General features: G+C 46.0%; 1 protein-coding gene across 4 annotated transcripts in view; it reads left to right on the top strand.

Moving 5' to 3' along the window:
* Window positions 1-873: 873 nt before the first annotated feature.
* The window catches only part of parp4 (poly (ADP-ribose) polymerase family, member 4), a 41,259-nt gene continuing 18,171 nt past the window's right edge, over window positions 874-23,961 (top strand). For all 4 annotated transcript variants that reach the window (XM_030342817.1, XM_030342816.1, XM_030342814.1 and 1 more), the window contains exons 1-21: window positions 874-995; window positions 1,589-1,716; window positions 1,832-2,063; window positions 3,261-3,357; window positions 4,987-5,065; window positions 6,586-6,681; window positions 6,924-7,088; window positions 7,506-7,643; window positions 8,376-8,546; window positions 8,695-8,846; window positions 9,144-9,275; window positions 9,482-9,580; window positions 10,224-10,407; window positions 10,533-10,674; window positions 11,115-11,257; window positions 11,546-11,677; window positions 19,092-19,178; window positions 19,670-19,834; window positions 23,229-23,275; window positions 23,490-23,571; window positions 23,758-23,895. In XM_030342817.1, the coding sequence (XP_030198677.1) occupies window positions 1,591-1,716; window positions 1,832-2,063; window positions 3,261-3,357; window positions 4,987-5,065; window positions 6,586-6,681; window positions 6,924-7,088; window positions 7,506-7,643; window positions 8,376-8,546; window positions 8,695-8,846; window positions 9,144-9,275; window positions 9,482-9,580; window positions 10,224-10,407; window positions 10,533-10,674; window positions 11,115-11,257; window positions 11,546-11,677; window positions 19,092-19,178; window positions 19,670-19,834; window positions 23,229-23,275; window positions 23,490-23,571; window positions 23,758-23,895 (2,607 nt within the window). In that variant the 5' untranslated portion in view covers window positions 874-995; window positions 1,589-1,590. The remainder of the gene's footprint in view (window positions 996-1,588; window positions 1,717-1,831; window positions 2,064-3,260; window positions 3,358-4,986; window positions 5,066-6,585; window positions 6,682-6,923; window positions 7,089-7,505; window positions 7,644-8,375; window positions 8,547-8,694; window positions 8,847-9,143; window positions 9,276-9,481; window positions 9,581-10,223; window positions 10,408-10,532; window positions 10,675-11,114; window positions 11,258-11,545; window positions 11,678-19,091; window positions 19,179-19,669; window positions 19,835-23,228; window positions 23,276-23,489; window positions 23,572-23,757; window positions 23,896-23,961) is intronic.

The raw sequence follows: 23,961 nt of genomic DNA, 5'->3' as shown, positions 1-23,961 counted from the left end.
TTTCGTTAACGGTCAGAGGTGGGAAGTCGGATCATCTCTGACCCATGTGCCTTCAAGCTACCAAGTCAGGAAACAAGAGTGAATGTATTATACAATTATAAATATAAATGATATAGTTAGACTGAAAAAAAACATATTTTTTCAGTCAAACTTACAATGACACTATTAAGTGAACTAAGTATAGATTCCTGTCATCGTAAGAGAACCTTTCAATAGGAACAAGTGCTATTAGTACTAATAGCAGATTCAGATCTGCTATATTAGTAATCGAGATTAATTGAGATTCAGCCTTACACAATGCTAGATGCTGCTGTATGTAATTGTTTGTGTTTTACAAAGGGTTAACCTGAGCCAGGCTATATACAACAATCATATCAGTTATATCACATCCATACAGGTTGGTATTATACAGCTGTTAAAATAAATAAATAATATATATATCCCCCCCCAAAAAACTTACTCTGCATGTTTGGTTGCATAGTTCTGGCCTCAATGTGTAGACATTGAGGCCAATGTGTACACCTCAATGTGTACACATTGAGGCCAGCCCTATGCAAACAAACATGAAACAAAAATCTGCCTCGAATAAATCTGAAAATGCAAAAAATGGGCATTAATTATTAAAATACTTTTTTATTCTTGATAAATTACCTGATGCACCCTGTTTTACTCCATTTATATTTATTAAAATATTTCACTGTCAAGCATTCACATAATTTTATGTGACATGCAAATTAACTGTGTATTTTCAGATACCACTTCCCTTTGCTTGGGGTTATGTTGATATGACAGGCCTACTGAATGGAAGGTTATTGTTGTCATCTCTTGTAGTTTCCTTCGAGGCCGCTGGAGGGCGGCTCCTGCTCTGGTAAACAGAAACGCGTGAAGAGGTGGGCGTTTATGAACGTTGTCAACCAGGAAGGCGATACCTTTCCTTCGCTGGAAAACATTGATCTCACACAGCCTACACCAGAAAAGAACACCCCGGAGTACCAGTAAGTTAATGTCAACTATATGTGCTTACATAACTATAACTTCGACTGCTTGAGTATGTCAGACGACAATATTAGTATTGTTGGTTTACTTAGGCCTACTAGTAATCTTCCTGGATTAAGGGTCATGTTTCGCCATATTCCTATCTGGTATGGCAGGCCCTGATCAGGCTATGATCATTAAAACAAAACAAAAATTATCCTTACAACCAAATTTAATGAAACTGGCCGATGTGCAACTAGGCCACATCTAGGTCTTACAAAACACTTTGAGCCTATCTGACCAATTTTGACACCGTTTGGAACTTACCATTATACATTAGGCTGCATTCTAACACACGATGTGGCCTAGTTGCACAACTTTCAGTTTATGTCTATGATAGACCTTTATACATCCTGTATTCTGACTGTCCTTCCGTTTGCGTCTGTGCGTGCCCGTGTGGGTGCACGTGCGTGTGTGTGTGCCTGTTTTTTTTGTGCGTGTGTGTGTGTGTGTGTGTGTGTGTGTGTGTGTGTGTGTGTGTGTGTGTGTGTGTGTGTGTGTGTGTGTGTGTGTGTGTGTGTGTGTGTGTGTGTGTGTCTCTGTGTGTGTGTAGGCATGACTCTGTTTCAGAACTGGTCAGTTCTGCTTGACCTGAAAAGTCTGCCTTTTAAAGAGAGGAAGAAACTCCAATCTGCAATCAAAGAGAATGGCGGCTGCATGTCGTATGTGGTTAATAAACAGGTATTAATTGATAGTTACGTATTGGATTACCGGTGGTTAAATTCAGGTATTGGGTGATCTAGTTCAGATTACAGGTTATTCTCCTCTCCCTGCTGGGCTCTCCTCTGCTCCACAGTGCTCTCTGGTTGTCAGTAGCGACGTTGCGTCCCTGAGCTCCAGCCGGTTCCGCAGTGTGCAGAAGCTTGGCACGCCTGTTGTCGGGCCGGACTATGTCTCCCAGTGCCTTGAACAGGGAGTCCTCCTGCCCCTTGATATGTACAGGCTGGAGGTACCCTCTCCCGGACCGTCCTACCCCCCTCCTCATCGTATTTCTCCTCCACCCTCTCCTCCTCATTGCACTGAGAAAGGTAACTCTCCTATCTTACTGTCTTTAGCGTTGTTTAGCTGTGTTGTAGAATTCCTTCGATCAGTGATGCATGCAACATATTTGGTGTGTATATTTCCATAAAGGCAACATTCACTCTGAATGATGGATGTTGTTTACTTGTGAGTTAGGTACTTCCCAAAAATGAAGCAACTGTTAAACACGATTACTCTGAATCCAATATCCAAGCACAAAAATATCGAAACTCATATTTTACAATAAAATCGAATGATTTGAATTTGCGTCTAAAAACATTTTGGTCGCACCCTAGATAACAGCCCTTGGAAATCAAAAACACGCAGTTACGAATAGGTCTGGCAATTACGGAAGAGGATTATGGCCACACATAAAAAAAAAAAAATAGTTCTGACTTTATTCTCAGAATTCTGAGAAAAAAGTCTGAATTCTGACTTTAAACTCGGAATTCTGACTTTAAACTCGGAATTCTGACTTTAAACTCAGAATTCTGACATTAATCTCAGAATTCTGACTTTAATCTCAGAATTCTGACTTTAAAGTCAGAACTACAGGTACCTGTAAGGACCAACCTCCGTGGGAGAGACACTTTGCTTTATGCAGTAGGCGGAAACCACACGCAGAGTAGCCAGTAGCCCTAGCCTACTTGTTCCAGGCTAGGTCTTAGGGATGTCTTCCCTTAGCGACTTCTTGCGGGTTTGAGAGGTTCCAGAAGAAGCCATTTCGTTAATGGAAGACCAAAAGGTGAGTGAAACTGGCACCAAAACAACACATGTTCCAGTTTCACTCACCTTTTGGTCTTCCATTAACGAAATTGCTTCTTCTGGAACTTCTCGAACCCGCAAGAAGTCGCTAAGGGAAGACATCTTAGCACAAGTAGGCTGGGGCTACTGGCTACTCTGCGTGTGGTTTCCTCCTACTGCATAAAGCACAGTGTCTCTCCCACGGAGGTCAGTCCTTACAGATAACCGTAGTTCTGACTTTTATCAGAATTCTGAGAAAAAAAGTCAGAATTCTGAGAATAAAGTCAGAACTCATTTTTTTTTTATGAGTGGCCCTAATCCTCTTCCTTAGGCAATGTCTAGCTAACTAAATAACAGTCGTTTTTATCAAGTCAAATTCCATTGTGAATAAATTGAGTGAATTTTTCTTCTGTCTTGTATGGATTCTAATTATGTTAATATGTTGAATATTTTTCTGACAGAAGCCAGACCATTGGCCGTGCAGTGTGTAGACCCGCCCCCAGTTCTCAAAGCTGTCCATCAGGCAGAGGAGACAGGGCAGCCTGAACGAGATGGAAGGTGGGGAAGACTCATTGACGCATCAGTAGCCGCGTTTACATGGACACTTCTGATCCGATTAAATTTGTAATCGGAATATCCTATCATGCAATCCGAATGTACTGTATATATGGCATTTACAAAAGTGGTAAGCATACGTTCGTATGTCTCTCGCGCACAACCGTTATGTTGGTCTGTACTTATATGATATACGTAAGGGATAATGTTGTACAGAACGCCGCTCATTATCGGGAAAAAAAGCCCTGACAGGGCAAACCGGACCCCAACGCAAAGCAGAGGTGTCTTGCTTAGCCCTGAAGGGTATTATTTTCGATAATGACCGACGACGTTCTATACATTATCCCACTTGTTACACAGCTACTTGCTAAAACAAAATACCTTCACACTAGGGGTGGGAAAAATAATTGATTCTTCGGTGCATCGCGATTCTCACTAGAACGATTCTGTCTCGATGCAGACAAATTAATAATCAGAATTATTATTATTATTATGATTTGATTTTTTTTGCCTGCTGCAACATTCTGTTCGCCAGAGATGGATCATTTTCGTAATTTTAAAATTATTGAATTTATCTTCAGTGTGAATTGGCCAATCTGATTTGTCTTGACACAATTGCGATTAATCCTACGCATTGCATGAGCGCAAACTCACAGCCAGACACAAGAACTCCTTCTAATTCAAGAGCTGCTTTTTCTTTAGTGACGTAGAAAAAAAAGATTAGAAATAAAATAAAACTGAAACTTATTTTTTGCATGCTTCCATATTGTGTTATAATGCAAGCTGAATTGATTATTGCATTGTTCATAGAAAGTCATATTTGTGACAAATGCTTTCTCTCTTATAAAATATTAGATAAGTATATTAATCTGTTGATGTCTTTAATGATCATCACAAAAGTAGGAAGTGATAAGCAAACTCTGAGTAGCAAACTCAGATGTATATATATATTTTTGAAAATCACGCATGTAAATGTGCATAAAAAAAATTGTTGCATCGAGATGCATCGATAATCGCTTCAGAATCGAATCGTTGACCTCATAATCGGAATCGAATCGAATGGCGAGGTGCCAAGAGATTCCCACCCCTACTTCACACGGTGGGTCTTTTTATAATTACCATTCGTAGTGTTGATCAGCAGAGAAATAGTCTGCCAAAGACGTTGACGTCATTTAGCAACTGGACACGCTGGGGTTGATAAGTTACCGGACAACTTGCGGAGTAATAAGGCGTGAATCATGCAAAAATTCCACTTTCCTTGACAGCGGTCAAGTTCGGTGTGCATAAAAGCACAGCCGGACCAGTAGCAAACTACTGCAGCTGCTGATGTCATCTCTCTAAATTGAAAAGTAGCCGCACCTACCCCAAACCAATGGGTTTACATGTACATACATGTAGATTATAGCGGACTACACCACCTTTTTTATTCCGCATGGAATTCCAATCCGATCAGAGAATTGTATTCCGATTGAGGCGTATATCTGATCATTTTTTCTTCTGAATGAGCTGTTCTTCCACTTCTAATCGGATCAGAAGTGTCCATGTAAACGCGACTAATGTGCCAACCACCAATAATAACCAGGCCACTATGATCAACTAATATAGTATCAAATAATAAAACAATATTTACAGATTTTACACAGAGAAGGATAGTGACCTTCCGACATATCCAGAAGACTTTCAAGTGGCCAAGTATTCAATCTTTAAAAAGGTAATGTATATTTTCACAATGTATTTAGTAGTGACAGTGTATGTGAGTATAGCCCTATATGTTACAATCTCAGAAGGCTCTACCAGTCATACATATATGACCCCTTACCCTGGCCCCCTGAAGGGCAAACAAAAAAGAGAACCCTTAATTGACATGAAATAAATATGGAGAATTAAACAGCACCAGGAATGAAATGAAACATTGTAGTATTATAAGCAAACATATTTTATACAATGTAAAATAAATAGTAAATGAGGATTGTCCACATATGGGGTGGCTGGTGAGCGAGCTGGTAGCCCTCAGGTGGCAGGGGTCCAATCACAGCACCGGGCAGGGGTGGAAAGGGCCGTGAAGAGAACCTCTAATCTGGTGCCTACTGGGCAGGCTAGTGCTGGCTAACATGATGATGTCACTGTAGGGAGAGCTGAAGGAAACTCTGAGGAACCACCTTTCTTTGATTGTTAAGATAATCGTGAGCTACCATAATTGGTTTGACAGCCTCTTTAAATTGTAGATATAAATCTGCTTTAAGCCAGGTTTCACATGGCCCAGATTATTATCTTATTTTCAACAATTCGATCCTGGAGCCAGAGCGCTTTGGTTGAAAGCGATCTTACATTCTCGCATCTTCTTTATAGCTCTGTCATCAAAAAATTGAGCTGAGTGTCCGCTCAGCTCTGAGGAAGAGGAAGTTAACAATAACAATGAGATTTAAGTTGATTTAGGGTTGCCTTTTTCTGCGGTTTTTACACCTGGAGACGTCATGTGGCAGTGTCACAATACTACCAGGTGCAGGTTTATTATTAACCTCCAGCTTGAAGTTGCTGGTGTAACCAGGGTAAAACATTAAGGGGCCTCAGTGTCAGCATTGCCTGCTATCTCCCAAGTTAACTTCTAGGCTGCAACTTTGGCCAGTATTGGATACCAGCTGGGATGCAAGTGATTAGCAAACCTGCTGGCAAAATACTAGCCAATGTTGCAGTCACGAACACTAGTTGGGTTAAGCTTGTTAGCCTGGCTAAGAAATCGATCTATGCTTCTGACATAATTGAGGCGCCTACCCCAGTAAGTCTAAAAGCGTCTCTCATCAGTACCAGGCTTTCCCCACAGGGAGGGTCAGTTTTCTGCCAAACCCAGGACCTGCTACATTTACCTATATAACGCTCAACATAACCCCTGGCAGGTAGAGGTCCAGAGAGAATGAATCGAGGCCAACCCATCATAACCATGTTGTGTTTTGCGTCTTCTGATTGTCTCATCCTAGTGTCGTTGGTACCACATGATTTATAATGTTGTCAAAGATGGTTTCAGTTGGGTGCAACCAATCTAGACCATAGTCTACCAGAAAGCCTCCTTGAGCAAGATGCCTGCACCCACCGGCTCATTAAGAACAAAAATAATCACAGAAATCACTTTGGGAAAAAATTAAATCTCTAAACGACTAAAGAGTGAAGATAGTACCATACAGTGATATGAGATGGGAGCCAGCCAGATCAATAAAATGTGATTGTGTTTCCTAGGTGACGGGTGACGCCTGGTGTGTGGTGGAGCTGCAGAGCGTCAGAGTGGAGGGGGTGCAACGGTACCGGGTGGTCCGCTCCAGGATGGAGAGCCAGGTAACATCAGCTCCAGCTCCAGTAAAAACACGAAGGAGTTTTCTTTGATAAAGTATGGTATTGGAAGAACAGAACCATGGTCATGGATCGTCATGGATCGTCATGGATCACCATGTGGCGGTCTGTACCGCCGTGCCCTAGCTGTGTTAGCTGAGTGAGATGTATTAGCTAAGTGAGATGTGTTAGCTGAGTTAGCTGTGTTAGCTGTGCACCCGCTCTAACCCGCTGAGCCCTGCTGACAGGCGACTGGCCGGGTGATCCAGTGGCTGGCCTTCCCCAGGATCTCCACGGAGGCTGTGTACACGTACCTGTCCCTGAGGGAGGAACTGCAGGCCGAGGGGCTCCAGCCCCAGCTCCTCCTCCCTGTGGACGCCCCGGAGGAGCTGGGCTCCGCAGCCCTGAGGCTGGTAAGACACACGGACGCGGCGCGCGCACGCACGCACGCACGCACGCACGCACGCACGCACGCACGCACGCACGCACGCACGCACACACACAGATCTGTGTGTTACATTCACTACACCCAGCGTTACATTCACTATAGCACATCACACATTAACATGCACTGCAGTACAGTTATTAACATTCAGTAGGGTTCTAACATTCACTACAGTACATTAAATAATTACATTCAGTACACTACGGTTATTACATTGACTACAGTATATTATAACATTCACGACACAATCCCTCTACACAATCACTACATCACAGTGAGTTGATCGCAAAAAGAAGAAGCCATGCTCTGTTGTGTGTGTGTGTGTGTTGGGGAATAAAGTTGACCTGATTTGATTGGACTGGTGTTTGCTCCTTGGCGTTGGCAGCTGTTGCTGGAGGAGAGACTGAACACAGGAAGTCTGCCACAAGAAGTGGGGGTGTTTGTGGAGCTGCTCTGGGCCGAAGCCCTTGGTTGCCTCGACAACGTCCTCAGTGTCCCGGTCACCGACCTCAGCCTCAACGACGTAAGGCTGTGTGTCATGCGACCAAAGCGTTATTCCCACATTTTACATTTGGTCAGTCTTTCTGTCTGTCTGTCTGTCAGTCCATCAGTTTGTTGGTTTGTTATTAAGTCAGTCTGTTAGTGAGTTGGTTTATTAAGAAGGGATCATTATTCAAAATAAGTAGATTTTGCCAGGTTACAAAATCTCGAAAGTGCTGTAGAATAAGTTTAGCGATGGGATTCCTTTTAACTGCAATCACATAACTTTGTCCTCACCAACTCATCAAGCATGCATGCCTTAAGCTCACCTGTCAGACTCTCAGTCAGTCTGTTAAGTAGTCAGTCCGTCAGTCTGTTACTTGTCAAGTTAGCTAGAGGTTAGTCAGTTAGCTAATTAGTCAGTTCTTATCGAAGTCCCCAGATTGTCACAAGTTTAGTTATTTTTGCGATTCCCTGTGTGGTTGGGTTAAGCTGTTTTAGCTGTGTTAGCTGAGTTAGATGTGCTAGCTGAGTTAGTTGTGCTAGCTGAGTTAGCTGAGTTTGCTTTGTTAGCTGTGTTAGCTGTGTTTGCCGAGTTAGCTGAGTTAGCCGAGTGAGCTAAGTTAGCTTTGTGAGCCAAGTTAGCTGAGTTAGCCAAGATAGCTGAGTTTGCTGTGTTTGCTGTTTTAGCCTTGTTAGCTGTGTGAGCTGTGTTAGCCTTGTTAGCTGTGTTTCACAGAGGTAAAGAGGGTATATAGCCGCTGTGTGTGTCCAGGTGAGCAGGGCGGAGGGCCACCTGCTGCAGGCCCAGAGGCTGCTGAAGGAGGGCCGCCAGGCGGACGCCTCCACTGCTCTCATGGAGCTCTACGCCCTGCTGCCCCACCGGGAGACTGCCCCCCCTGTCCCCACCGCCCGCCACCTCTCCCTGAAACTGGACCTATGCCAGGTGACACACACACAGATATATACATCTAGACACACACGCACAAGCTATCACATTTATTACTTGCTATTTTTTTATTAGCTATTACTTATTATTAAGTTAAGAGTTGAGCCCAGCAGAGTTCTGAATGGAGGATCTTGTGTGTGTGCAGCTGATCCGAGACATGCTCAACGTCAGCGAGATGAACCTGAGGTCGCCCGTGTCCCTCAGTGTGGGGAAGTACCGCTCCCTGAGGTGTGGCATCGAAGTGGTTCCCCCGGAAACACCAGAGTTCCGGAGGGTTGTGGCCCGGCTGTCAGACAAGTATTGGTTCAACATGTGTACTTTGTTCTGTTTCTGTTCACATTCCTGTATATAAGGAGCGGCTGGCAGGCTTTGCACAAGGTTTTTTCATCTGTGCTAGATATTGTAGGGGATTTTTTTGGTTGATTTGTTGAATTGTTATTATATGTCTGCTAGCTAGATGGTTTGCAATAGCGACCTTAAAAGCAGAGAAGCTGTGACCAATCACGTTGTTTATCTGAGATGATCTCTCTCTCTCTCTCTCTCTCTCTCTCTCTCTCTCTCTCTCTCTCTCTCTCTCTCTCTCTCTGTGTGTAGGAAGGTGAAAGTACTGCAGGTTCTGCGTGTCAGTCGGTGGGAGGACCAACAGATGTTCAAGAAAGAGGTTGGCAATATTAAGCCCCTCCTTCATTCCTCGGCACCAAGCAACTTTATGGGAATACTATCTCGGTGAGATCACATGCACAAAAACGCACATATACACTCACACACAGACACACATCCCCCCACTCAAGCACAGATACATATACGCAAACAGATAGCTACTTATGTCTGGCATCACAGACATGATTTTAATAAAGTAAATTCCATTCAACTAGGAAGCAATCGTATCCATGTTCATTAATCCGTACGTTTGATTGATATGTGGTGTGTAGTGGTCTGCTGCTTCCATGTGTTGGATCAGAGGATCATGGAATAGAGCGGACGGACATCGGGAACCTCGGCAGTGGAATCTACTTCACCGACTCCATGCGGTGAGCACCACCCACAATGCACCACTCCCGTATGTCTTCTGCACACAGTCATAATACAATTTATTTCCATTAAAGGGTGCTATCTCCCCAGCGGTTTAACATAAAAGTATGAAAATAATTGTAATAATGTTTAAAGGTCCCATGGCATGCCACCAGGTGTGGTGTGAACAGCTGGTACAAGCCCTTTTGAAAATCTGCCCCTTATGACATCACAGGTGGGCGTGTCCACCTAGATGTGTGCTGGATAGATCAGTCTACCAGCCTACCCAGTGGACTGTAGCAAGCGTTGCTCATCTATCCGTCACACATCTAGGTGGACACGCCCACCTTTGATATCATAAGAGGCAGATTTCCAAAACGGCTTGTAACGGCTAATCACACCACACCTGGTGGCATGCCATGGGACCTTTTACAATTATATTATTCATTCATAGATTGAGCCTTTTTAGTTAATCCATAAATAACTTCTTCTCTATTGCCTTTTATTGTCTTCAAAATGTTACTCCTGCCTTTGTAAAGCACTGAATGGCCCGGTGTTTGAAGGTTGGTACATAGACATACCTGCCATGTCTCAACACCAAAGAAAGAGTGTGTTAGTATCTTTGTAAAGTCCCTGTGTGCATTTCATGTGGTGCCCCGACAGCACCAGTCTGAAGTACTCCAAGCCCAGCGAGGCCAGCGGCTCCAGGCTGGTCCTGGTGTGTGACGTGGCTCTGGGGCGCTGCCTGGAGGTCAGGAAGAAGCACCTCCGTCTGACCCAGCCCCCCGACACCTACCACAGTCTCCATGGGCTCCGACACACCCCCGCCAACCACTCCCAGTTTGTGGTACGTTGTGTGTGTGCGGGCATGCGTGCGTGTGTGTGCAATGGGCATTTGTGAGTGTGTGTTTACGAATGTGTGTGTGTGCGGATGTGTCAGCTACAGTAACTGTGTGGGATGATGTTCTGCAGGATGACGAGTACGTGGTGTACAGCACTGGGCAGGTGATGCTCAGGTACGTGGTCCAGTTCACTGTAGAGGAGGACCGGCTCCGAGAGTTCACCCCTTCCATTGAGACCTCCTTATCACCGGCTCTATACGACACCTGCCAAGGTAACTACATACAGGGGTTTCCGTGGTAAACGCACACCTTAAAGATACACCTCAGCACTCACCATGGTAACAGTACACCTCAGTACTCACCATGGTAACAATTCACCTCAGCACTCACCATGGTATCAGTACACCTCAGCACTCACCATGATAACAGTACACCTCAGCACTCACCATGGTAACAGTACATCTCAGCACTCACCATGGTAACAAAACACCTCAGCACTCACCGTGGTAACAAAACACCACAGTACTCACCATGGTAACAACACACCTCAGCACTCACCATGGTAACAAACAACACCCATCAACCACCATGCTTAAAAAAAATTTACCACTAAGCTATACACAAGTTCATACACAAGACTTTGAAATTTGATTTTTGTGTGTGTGTTGTGTCCGGATTGGATAATAAGATGATTTGCTGCCTGTCTGTTCAGAGTTTCACCTAGAGGTGATGGAGTTGGAGAGTAAGAAGAACCCACTGGATGATGTCAGGGCTGGGCTGCAGGACGCCTCGGGCCAACAGCTCCCCCTGCAGGCAGTCCATGTGAAGTGCAAGCTGATGGACCTGCTCGCTCGGGTACCAGAGACCACCCATGGAACAGCAGATCTATAATAACCCTACGATCACAGTACTCTATGTTGTAATGAAAGCAGTCATATTGCCACGAGAGTCAGGACAAAAAAATAATAATTAGGAGTGTCTGAAGTGAGTCGCTTTCATGTGGAGCAATCAACCAATCACAAGACTCCACTGAGAACGCATTTGAACGCACAAATGCTTGATCCGATAACAATATAATTTCAGTTTCTTTTATTTGCAAACATGCTCCGATTGAAACACAACCGTGTCTCTTTTGGCTGTCAGGTGATCATCTTCCAGAAATACACCAATCAGAGCAGTGTTCCAATCGAGGCCAAGTACGTGTTCCCATTGGAGGAGCGCGCGGCGGTGTGTGGCTTCGAGGCCTTCATCAACGGGAAGCACGTGGTGGGACAGGTACGGCTGTTCTATTTCTATTTTTATTTATTGCATTCTTACTGACCGCCAGAGGCAGTGCTTAACACTGGATGTTATCCATCGCGCATACGCAGGTCGAGTATTTAATATCAAAAAAGTCACATGTGACCGGGGATGACGTCGGGCCACCCGTCTATATAAGCCCACGTCACTCTCCAAGATGTCCCTTGTATCTTCTCGCAGTAGCGAATACAGGTTTAGAGTACGGATTAAGCTGGAATAAAAGCAATATTAGCCGGTGACTCTTTGCTGGTAGCCCTGCAACCGCATGGTTGGAGCCACGGATTCGTCCTCCAAGGGCTGTGATTAGTCACGCACGGCTATGTTATGAACGCCGCATACCGGTGTTTTCTCCGGTGAGCTCGGCTCACATTAACGCTAGGCTGACACAGCATCTTCACCAGCTGTAGCGGCTGCTAAGGTAAGTATTCTCTCTGTGTTAGCTTTAAAGTTAAGTAAGATAAGGGGATCCTGTTTTCGTCAACCGCTTAAGCTTACGTCTTGTTTTGTTTGCCTCGCTGCATCGGAGATTGCCATTAACGGCGTTTAATACCTTTTGTGGCAACTTTTGTTTCAGTTAATTAAAGGCTCCCTGACGAGTGTTTTCGCTTGTTGAAGCGTGTTTGGAATTTACGACCAGATTATGGTTAAGGCTAGTGGGTAAATAAGAAAAATAAATTCATTTTGAAAGAAAAAAACAAAACACTGTTTTAGTTTTACGTTGAACAGTTGCTGCCCTTTTGTTGAATTATTACTGTCGGGTGCTTTCGCTCAGTAGTAACTATGTGAATAGTCTTTTTACTCTGGAAAAATACTATTTTGGATAGCTTAATTCCCCAAAAAAGTTAGGCTCACATGGTTGCCGCACTTGCATGGCTCCACTGCTAGCCCTAGATGGACATGATGAATGCCTCGGTGTGGTCCACCTGAGGGAGGAACTGTCCGACGATCACTGTATAAATTGCAGTTTCATGCCACCTGGGCTGAAAGTGGCAAGACTAGCCGAGTTGGAAGGACCTCAGGTTGAAGGCGAGCTTCCCCCGCCTCGAAGAGAACCAATGGTACGAGTACGCTCCCCACCCAGGGCTGCCCCGTCCAGGAAGAAGGCTAGGAAGGCTGACGGTTATGCTGCCAAAGTAGACAAGCTAGTGTCAGAGTTCGCTGAGATTACGATTTTGCTCTTTAACCCTCAGTCAGTTAGGTTAGCGTCAACCCAGGGGTCAATCCCTCAGGTTGAGGCTCCAACTACACCAGAATGGGACGGACAAGCCCTCTCTACGAGGGCTTCCTGTAGCCAGTTCTATGAGGACAGGCCGTGACAGGGCGAGGTAAAGGCTTCTACCCAGGCTTTTGAAGACGGCTCCCAGCATGTAGGGAGTGGGTCTAGGGCAGGCTCAGAAGCTTCCCCGGCCATGGTTAAGCCAGTGGTCCGACTGGCACTGGCACGCTTACGGTTGGATGAGGCTCCAGCAGCAATTGCTCCAGCTAGTGCATTCTTTAGGCGTATCCCGCCACACGATACTTTTTCTGTCCCTCACTCCCAACCATATATTGAGGAGCTTCACAGATGCTGGCCAGACCCCAGATCTCTACCTCACCACACCAATGACAGCAGGGCCTTGGCTTCAATGCAGAATTCCAGCAAGCATGGACTTGACCGAATTCCAGCCGTAGAGCCGACCATTGCCTCCCTCATTGAGGCACCAGAGGAGGTGTTGAGGCCGAATGCTCGCTGTCCCAGGCCACAGTGTCGCATCACTGATGACCTATTAACGAGGTGCTATGACACAGCGGCACATATGGGCCGTATCGGGAACTCCTTGTCCCATTTGATACTGACCCTGTCTAAGTCCTTGCAATCATCCAGTGCAGATACTTCAGCACAGTCTAAGTGACACGTCTTTGCAGGCATTTGCCTTCATCACCAGAGAGCTTGGTAGGCTGATGTCGTCGCTTACGCTGGCTCGCTTCCAGGTATGGCTGGCCCAGTCCCTATTATCAGAGCCATGCCGGAGAACCCTCCGCGCTCTCCCCGTATTTCCGGGAGAGCTGTTTGGGCCAGCAGCACAACAGGCCTTGGATCGTGGGATCCAGGCTTACCAGACACGGCAGCAGTTTGCTAGCCTTCGGGGAGCTACATCTCTACCGAGACAGCAGCCTCCAAAAGGTTATGGGACCAATCGTCCTCTGCCGCCAGCGCGTCCTAGTGGTTATCCCAGGACCTCACCAGCTCCTGAGCGACCCTATCAACCCCGTCGGGCTCCCACAAGGCCTGCACCCCAGGCACAGAGGGGTAGGGATGGGGATCGAAACCCGGTTCTATCAAGGACCCGGTTCCACTTTTTTCAAAACCGGAAAATCATTAACGTTTGGGCTAATCGATACCACGATTGAGTCCCGTCGCTCATTTATAAAAAAATCTGTCCTGTAACGTAATGTTGTGTCCCTCGAGTTGCGTCACGGCAAACATGTATTACAAGTGAAACAAGTGAAGTCTGGCGGTTAACTTTGCTCGCGAGGGTGGCTGAACGGGCGAAAAGGGTGAAAATAATTTATTGTAAAGGGGGGAACACAACCTCAATGGCCAAGTACATCAGCATTGTGCATCAAATAAAGGCCAAATGCAGTACCTTCGACTGTCTCCAAATTGAAAAGACTCCTCCTGTCTCCTGTCGCACCACAGACGGGCCTGTCGTAATCATCCACTCAAAGTACGAACGGTAATCGCACACACAGACATTGTCGCTATAGTCCCGTCAGTTAAAAATAGTAATCCAATTGTGAAATCGGTGTTGTAATCGGTAGCATACAAGCTAGTTATCTTAAAAGTAAATAAAGTTTCAGACGTGGTGCGTGATGATGTGTTGAGGTTGGCTCAGTAAAACAACGGTTATCATGATGCGTTCAAACGTAACATAGAGAAACGGTAAATTGAGCTTTTGGTGAGAAACATGAGTAATACTGTATTACTCATGTTTCTGTATTGCTAACACAATTGTAGCCTATAGTGCTTTAATCATTTTAGTATATATAATTAAAACTACTGATGTCAAAAGTATTAAGAATTACATGTTTAATTTAAAATACAATTATTCATTTCCTAAATATTTTCCTCATCACTAAAAACACGTTGTATTTCCACTAATTAACAGAAAAGTATCGAGAGTGGTATCGATAAAGACTCGGATCGTTAAGGAGTATCGAAAATGGTATCAATATCAATAAATATTAATGATCCCCATCCCTACAGAGGGGTCGGGGGTTGGGGTTCCCCCCCAGGCCCCCAAGAGGACGTGGGGGCAGGTACTGACGGCTCAGGGCCGGGCGTCGGGCGCTTCGCCCAGCAGCACCTCATCTGCTGGGGAAGTTGCACTACAGACCCTTGGGTGGTGGCCACGCTTTCCCAGGGGTACAATCTCCAATTCCGACACCGGCCCCCAGTTTTCAGGGGGATCAGACTGACTACAGTCAGCGATCTCACAAGGCGACAGGCCCTCAGCCAGGAGGTATCCACCCTCCTGGAGAAGAAGGCCATCGAGATCGTAGATCCTCAGACACAGCAAGGAGGGTTTTACTCAGTGTATTTTTTAGTTCCAAAAAAAGAGGGTGGGTTTCGCCCTATACTGGACTTACGAGGGCTGAACAGTTTTCTGAAAGTATTGCCTTTTCAAATGCTAAAGACAGCAGAAGTGCTCCAGGCCTTCGCACGGCAAAGCTGGTTCACCTCAATAAATTTAAAGGATGCTTATTTTCACGTCCTGATAGCACCACATCACATGCCATACCTGCGCTTCGCATTCGAAGGGCGGGCTTACCAGTACAGGGTCCTCCCATTTGGGTTATCACTAGCCCCAAGGATCTTCACAAGGTGCATGCGGGCAGCGCTCGCACCAATGCAAGTCACCGGAATGCAAATCCTCCCTTATCGCGACGATTGGCTTATTTGCGCTCCAACCCGGGAACGGGCAGAGCAGGACACCACAGCCCTCCTAGGCCTTGTGGAAAGGTTGGGTCTTACAGTCAACTATGGCAAAAGTTGTCTAATTCCCAGCCAACAGGTACTGTTCCTTGGCACAACCCTGGACTCCATCCAAATGCTTCCCTTCCCGTCTCCGCGGCGCAGAGGCCATGCTCCAGATCCTCCTGAATTTTCGGGAGGACTCTTTCTCAGGCTGTTGGGAATGTTGACGTCAGTAACGTCAATAGTGCCACTGGGCCTCCTCCACTTGCGGCCGTTCCAAGTCTGGACCAATGGCCTCAACTTAGATCCGAGGTTGCACGGATCCAGGAAAGTCAGGGTGTCCAGTCAATGCCTCCTGGCATTACAACCCTGGAGACGCAGGGCATTTCTTGCCAAAGGTGTCACACTGGGTTCGATCCCCTCACGCCGCGAGGTGGTAGTGACCGATGCTTCGCTCTCTGGCTGGGGGGCAGTGTGGCAGCACAGGGCGGTGAGAGGGCTCTGGAGTGTGCAGCACAGGACACGGCAAATAAATGTGCTCGAGCTCCCTGCTATTTATTTAACGCACCGCAAATTCCTGCCATATTTGAGGGGCAGACATGTTCTGGTACGATGCGACAACAAGTAAGCTGTCTACAATTTGAACAACAAAGGGGGCACAAGTTCGGCTCAGTCATTACAGGTTGCACAGCAACTTCTTGTATGGGCTCCCCCTTACTTTTCCAGCCTCAGGGCGATGTACATTTCAGGGCCACAAAACACGGTGGCAACTTTCTTTCACACCAGAAACCTCCGTCGGGGGAGTGGCGGCTCCAACCAGAGGTAGTAGAGGCAAAATTAAGCAAATATGGCACAGCAGAGGTGGACCTGTTTGCTTCAGAGTCCACAACACATTGCCCTCTCTGGTTCTCTCTGTCAGAGACGAGTCCGATGGGACAGGATGCCTTGGCACATCCATGGCCACGTCAGCTCCTTTATGCCTTCCCACCATTTCCACTGATAGGGTTAACTCTACACAGAGTTCAGAAGGGGAACCACAGACTCCTGCTGGTTGCCCCAAACTGGCCAGGGAGACCTTTTCCAGTAATGTACAGGCTGCTGGATGGAGATCCATGGTGCCTGCCGAAGAGGCGGGACCTGCTCTCACAGCTGGGGGGCCACGTCTGGCACCCCAGACCAGGGTGCCTGCAGCTATGGGTTTGGCCCTTGAGGGGCCTGATCCACTTATAATGGAATGTGACCAGGAGGTAGTTCAAACCATCATTGCTCCCTCCACCAGGGCACTTTATGCTAACAGGTGGAAGATATTTGCAAAGTGGTGTGAGGCTCAGAAAGAGGTACTGGGGTGTTCCACAGTGCCAATGATACTGCGTTTTTTGCAGTCCTTACTGGGAAGGAAGCTATCTGCTTCCACTTTAAGGGTCTATGTGGCTGCAATTTCATCCAGGCACATTAAGGTTGATAGCCAGACGGTGGGGTCTCATTCTTTGGTGACCCGATTTCTTAAAGGAGCCCAGCGGAGGAACCCCCCAGGGGCTGTCAAGGTTCCCTCATGGGACCTACCTCTGGTACTTGGAGCCCTCCGTCTCTCCCCGTTTGAGCACCTGGATCCGGCGCCAGTGAAATGGCTGTCGGCAAAGGTTGCCTTTCTTCTAGCGATCGCGTCAGCCAAGCGTGTGAGTGAGCTTCATGCGTTGTCAGTGAGTGAACAGTGCATACGCTGGAACTCAGACGGCACAGGGGTGGCACTGTGGACTAACCCATCTTTTTTTCCAAAGAGACTGCCTTCGGCCCACTATAATCAGGTCATAGAGCTAGCAGCTTATGGCCACACCCACCGGATGAGGAAGCTAGTTCAGCAGAACTACTCTGCCCGGTGGAAGCCTTGAGATGTTACATACAGGAAACTGCTGGTTTTTGCCAGTCTGATGGCCTGCTTGTCTGCTACGGGGGCCTGAGGAAGGGGCAAGCGCTGTCCAGACAGAGGCTTTCCAAGTGAGTGGTGGAGGTAATTGAGGAGGCATACAAGTCCAGAGGACTGCCTTTGCCTCTTAACATCAGAGGCCATTCCACCAGGAGTGTCTCCACTTCCTGGGCAGCACTACGAGGAGTGCCTCCAAGTGAGATTTGTGCAGCGGCCTCCTGGACTTCAGCGTGCACCTTTGCCCGATTTTACAGGGTCAATGTTGCTGCTCACCACGCAGTGGCTGCAGCTGTTTTTCAGGCACCCTCAGGCCCTTCCTAATAGGTGGGTACAGGATTCCTCGTGACTACGTTGGTAATAGTCATCCAGTGTTAAGCACTGCCTCTGGGAATGAAATAACGAGGGTTACGTATGTAACTTTTGTGCCCTTGTGCTCATGTTTAAGTCTGCAGTCTGCCTCTGAGATGAATAAAGTACTGTATCTATCTGTTTATCCATCCATCTAGTATCTACAGCATGTCTGTCTGATCTGCAGTGTTTGTAATAGCGCTGTTATTTTTTCAGTAACAAGGTTATCTTACTAATTACTGTTTCAGTTGTTACGACGCCGTTACCGTTACTGTACGTTAAATGCGGTGCGTTACTATGAATTGATTGAATAAACTGCATAATCCGAACGCACCCCTGGCTTCAAACAAAAACTGCTAGTGAGGAGACCGGGTGGGTTAACAATGAGATAAGCGATTATGATTGGCTAAGGCAGTGTCATGTTTCATGGTAGCCAATCGGAGCCAGTGTTTTTACACACAAGCCAGGACACGCGCGCCACACACACGCACACGCACACACCAAACAGATTCTGTGAAGCAGCAGAAATGGCGAGTCCAGAGCAACCCGATGAAAAGTTGCCATTTACTGCAGTATTAGGCAGATGTTCCACAGCCTTTGCAACTAAGTAAATTAAAATTCAGTTGGAAGTATATCAGGGCCTTGAATGGGCAGTTCAACCATTTAACACATTAAGGCCAAGTAAAAGCTGCTCCGAAAATTCCAAATTCTTTGACATATAGCAACTTTCTTTTTTTTACAGTAACCCAAATAGTTACTTTCCCTGATAACTAGTTACTTTTATTATAGAGTAATTCAGTTACTAACTCAGTTACTTTTTGGAACAAGTAGTGAGTAACTATAACTAATTATTTTTTTAAAGTAACGTTCCCAACATTGCTGATCTGCCTTTCTGTGTGACTGTCTGTCAAGATGGAATAGGATTAATTGTGATGACTTGAATAGAAAAAAAACTAAAGTAGAGAAGTCATCCAAAAACCTTCTGCACTATGAAAATGGAGTTACACTTGAAAGTTCAGGCTTAAAAGCATACTCATGAGCATACTCCTAAGTGTACTTACTATATTTTAGTAAGTACATTTAAGTATTATTGGTTGGTATTTTTTAAAACAGAATTAAAGTGGCTATGTTGTGGTGTTTTGTGAATGTTTCAATCCCAGGTGAAGGAGAAAGAGCAGGCCCGGAAGGAGTACAAGCAAGCCATACAGCAAGGAGACGGAGCCTACCTCATGGACCAGGACGCCCCGGTAACGCACAGCAACCGCACCCCATCACACCAACCCTGCCTGCCCTGGGGCCCAGAAGACATGATGAGACCTGATGACCTTTTATTAGTGGATCACTAGAGCAGCTCAAGGGGATCTCTCTTCAGACAGGAAGGAGAAGCTCTGCCCAGACTTTAAGCTGGGTGTGTTGGCCTCAGGGAGCCACAGGGTGGGGGTTGAGAGCAAGAGGAAGGCTTTCATTGAACTATTTACTCAAACTTAATAGTAAACTTATGAAGAAGAACACAGTTGATCTGAAGTCTACAATTATTTGGTTTTGGATTGATCATCCAAAGTGGCACGTTATGACGTTGTTGTGAAAATTTGTAACTAATTCCCCAGACAAACAAATCCATTCCAGGTCCAGTCTATTCCAGAAGCCAGTCAGGACCCCACACAGGGAGTCACATGATCACTAACAACAAACAGCCCCTCAATGCTCTGCTCTCTGATGTTGGTGATGTCATCCCCAGGACGTGTTCACCATCAGCGTGGGGAACCTGCCCCCTGGGGCCACCGTCCTCATCAAGGTCACCTTCGTCTCCGAGCTCATCGTCAGGGATGGCTGTGTCCTCTTCTCACTTCCTGGTAGCGTGGCGCCATGGCAACAGAGTGCGGCACTCAACCAGACCACGCAGGTAAAGAGAGTGGACAGGAACACTTGATGTATGTGTGCTTGTGTACGGGAATGGTTGTGTGTTTTTGTGAGTGGGTGCGTGCATGTATGCAAGTTTGTAAGTAGAGTTATTAGGGGTCCAAACAAAAACGTAGGAACCCTATTGTAATCGTTAGTATTATTATTTTATTTCTGAATTTTTCGGCTCAAAAGTTTTAAAATATGGCAGGATTGTAGAACTCGTAAAATGAGAATCAAAGTTAGTTAGTTAGTTAGGCCTTCCATCGATGGCCTAAGTTCCCTAGGGAACATAGGCCATCGATGGAACCCCTCCTTCCTTTTCGGTCTTGTGCCTTCCGATCAAGTTGTTGCCATGTCAGCCCTTTCATCTTCATCTCCTGCTCTGTGGTTCTTCTCCAGTTGGCTCTAGGTCTTCCCCTCTTTCTCTTTCCTTGCGGGTTCCATGTTAGGGCCTGCTTTGTAATTGATTGATTTTTTCTGAGTGTATGGCCTATCCATTTCTATTTTCTCCTCCTGATTTGGGTCTCTATTGGTTCTTGTTTGGTGAGTTCACAAAGGTTGGCATTTGAGATGGTGTTGGGCCAGTAGATTCCCAGAAGGCATCGTAGACAGCGGTTGCTGTCTGTAGTTTGTTAAGTATGTTGGTGGTTGTCCTCCAGGTTTCGGATCCGTAAATTAGAGTGGATTTGACATTTGAGTTGAAGATTTTTAGTTTGGTCTTGAGTGATGTGTTTTTTGTTTTCCAGATTTTATTTAAGATGTTAAATGTTGTCCTTGCTTTCCCAATTCTGGCTTTGGCATCCTCCTCTGATCCTCCTTCTATATTAATTACACTCAAGGTATGTGAAACTGGTTACACCCTCTAGCTGGTTTTGATCCATGGTTATTCTTGTTGTTGATTCGCATTACTTTGTTTTTTGATGAGTTGATTTTGAGCCAGAGCGAAGCAGCAGTTATCTCTAGTCTGTGTGATTTCTCCTGCTTCTGTTGGTGGGTGTGTGCAAGTAGTGCCAAATCATCAGCAAAATCCAGATCCTCTAGCTGTTCGGTCAGGCTCCACTGTATGCCGGTTCGGCTGTTGTTGGTTACCTGTTTCATCCAGTCAGGACCTCAAAGGCCTCTGATACGCATCCTTCTTTGGGAAGTTGACATTTCATCCCTTGGTGAGTATTCTTGATGATGCTGAACTTTGGTGGGATGCCATAGTGCCCCATCAATTTCCACAGCATGTCCCGATTCCACACTGTCAAAAGCTTTTTCAAAGTCTATGAAATACTAAGACAGGAGAGTTCCATTCGATGGATTGTTCGAGGATAATCCTGAGGGTGGCTATTTGGTCTCCACAGGATCTAGTGTTCCTGAAGCCGGCCTGGTTTTCCCTCAGTTTCTCATCCACCGCCTTCTGGAGTCTCTCGAGTATAATGCGGTTGAGCACCTTCCCTGGTGTTGAAAGCAGCATTATTCCTCTGTAGTTTTTACGCTCCCTGAGGTCCCCTTTCTTTGGAATCTTTATAATGTTGCCATCTCTCCAATCTGGCGGGGACATTTTCTTCCTCCCAGATGATTTGCATGAGATGGTGAAGCATGTTGGTGGAGGTTTCGATGTCTGCCGTGATGGCTTCGGCTGGTATCTCATCCGGCCCCTCTGCCTTGCCTCCTCTCAGGGCCGTGATGGCCTTCTTGCTTTCAGTCTTGCTGGGGGGGGTTGCAGTTTATCCGTCCACCTCTTTAGTTGGTCTTCCTTGGTTCTGAGGAGTGTTCCCCTGTGAGTTTTTAATGTGTACTTGAGTTTGTTTGAACTTCTGTTTAGTACCTCTTTCTTCCCCCTTCTCTTGCTCACTTTCACGATCGTTTCGGTGGATAGCCAGGGTTTGATGTTTTTTTTTCCTTCTCCCTACGACTTCTTTGCATGTCTCTTTCCAAATGCTTTTCAGACCTTTCGACGTATCCTCCAGTGATCTTGGGGTTTCTGCTACCTGCTGTTGTAGTAATTGTAGTGCTTGGAACCGGTTGTGTAATGTGACTTGGTAGAGTTCAGATGTGCCTATATCCTGAAATTGTTGTACATTGAACTTGACTCTTCCTTGTCATGCGTTTCAGTTTCAGCTGGATCCTTGCTGTAACCAAGTGATGGTCAGATCCAGCATTAGCTCCTCTTCTAACTCTGACATCCAGCAACGAATGCCTAAACCTTTGGCTAATGCAGATGTGGTCAATCTGATTTTCTGTGGTCAGCAGAAACCCAAGTCGCTTTATGGATGTCCTTGTGTGGGGAAATGGACCCACCGATGACCAAGTTGTTGTCTGCACAAGCCGCTGCAAATCTTTCTCCATTTTCGTTGATGGATCCTAGTCCATGTCTTCCCATTACCAGTTCGTAGCCATTGTTGTTTCCTCCTTTCTTGGCATTCATGTCTCCCATCAGGATTATTATGTCCTTCTTTCTTGGCCTGAGTATGTGGTATAGTTGGTTGTAAAAGATATCCTTGGTTTCATCGGCTGCATCGTTCGTGGGGGCGTAGCATTGTACTACCTGGAGGTTTATTTTCTTGTGTGTAGTATGGAATCTGGCTGTGATGATCCTTGAGTTGATGGGTTCCCAGCTAATAAGGGCCCTCTGTGCTTCTTTGGAAAGCATGAATGCTACTCCCTCTGTATGTGGTGCAGAGCCATCTAGGGGCCTGGAGTACAGTGTGAACCCTCCGCTCGCCAAGCTTTGGACGCACTGTCTCCATGCGGTTTTCCATGTGCGTCGTCATTTATTCTTTAGCTTGGGATGCTGAAGAGTCTTCCTTTCCAAGACTTTGGGATTTTTTTACCACTAGGAAAGTGCAATATGCATGAAACTTGCTACACATGCAACATTCCTTATGATGAACAACTTTCTATTCACAAGTCGCAACCCATATGGTCAGACCATTTAGACTTAATGCATTGGCTACAACACGACCAAAGACCTACACATAAACTGCTGGAGGTGATAAAAGCTGCAAACTTGGCACACATATACCAGGTGACTGTAGGACTATATGGTGATCAATATATAGAAATAAGTCCAAAGACGGCAGAGATATAGTATACCCATGCCAAATTTCATTTTGGATGCATTTGTCTGAAGATGCCTTTCTGAACCGCGGCCTCTCTCCAAATTTAATTAAATTGAATGATGGAAGCCATGCTATAACCATGAATTATTTTTATCCGTCTGTACTTTATATATATGTATGTTATTTGCATATCTTTGTGCGTAATGTGTCTACTGTTTCTGTGTGTCATGTGTATATCTGTAATATGTCTTTGTGCAAAATGTCTGTGTGTATTGTATCTGTTTGTAATGTGTCTGTGTGCAAAGTGTCTGTGTGTAATGTATCTGTGTGTAATGTGTATCTCTCCAGGCCAGTGTGGAAAAGACATGTGTGACTAATGATGCCGCCAGTTCCCGGTGAGTTGAGACTCAAGACAGGGTGGACCAATAGTTGAAATAGCACTGATAACCTCAACATACTCAGGTTACTCCCACTATCGCACATCTAATCCTGAAGGTGTGTGTGTGTGTGTGTGTGTGTGTGTGTGTGTGTGTGTGTGTGTGTGTGTGTGTGTGTGTGTGTGTGTGTGTGTGTGTGTGTGTGTGTGTGTGTGTGTGTGTGTGTGTGTAGTGAGTTTAGCCTGCAGATGTCCGTAGAGATGCCCTATGAGATCCTGAGGTTGCAGTGCAGCACTCACAGAGTTCAGATCAAGGTAGGGTCACTCTGCTCAGGAGGGTATGGCCTAAACTCACCTCTGTTGGGCCTTTGTACTCCTGACACTTCCTCATGCACTTTCAGAGCACTGTTACATCTGACGGGTGTCTGTCTGTGTGTGTGTGTGTGTGTGTGTGTGTGTGTGTGTGTGTGTGTGTGTGTGTGTGTGTGTGTGTGTGTGTAGACAACAGCCTGTAAGGCGGTAGTTAACGTGCTCCCAGGTGAGGTGGTGGGGGCTGACGGCTTCCAGCTGTCAATCACTCTTTCTAAGCTCCACCTCCCCAGGATGTGGGTGGAGAATCATCCCGACAAGGACAGTCAGGTGAGTGATGGTTACTTGTCTTTCTGTCTGTTTGTTTTCCTGTCTTTCTGTCTGTTTACCTGTCTC

Source organism: Gadus morhua, chromosome 20 (genome assembly GCF_902167405.1).
Source record: "Gadus morhua chromosome 20, gadMor3.0, whole genome shotgun sequence".
Taxonomy (NCBI): Eukaryota; Metazoa; Chordata; class Actinopteri; order Gadiformes; family Gadidae; genus Gadus; species Gadus morhua.
The sequence above is the reverse complement of the archived record's forward strand: the minus strand, read 5'-3'. Positions and strand labels throughout refer to the sequence as shown.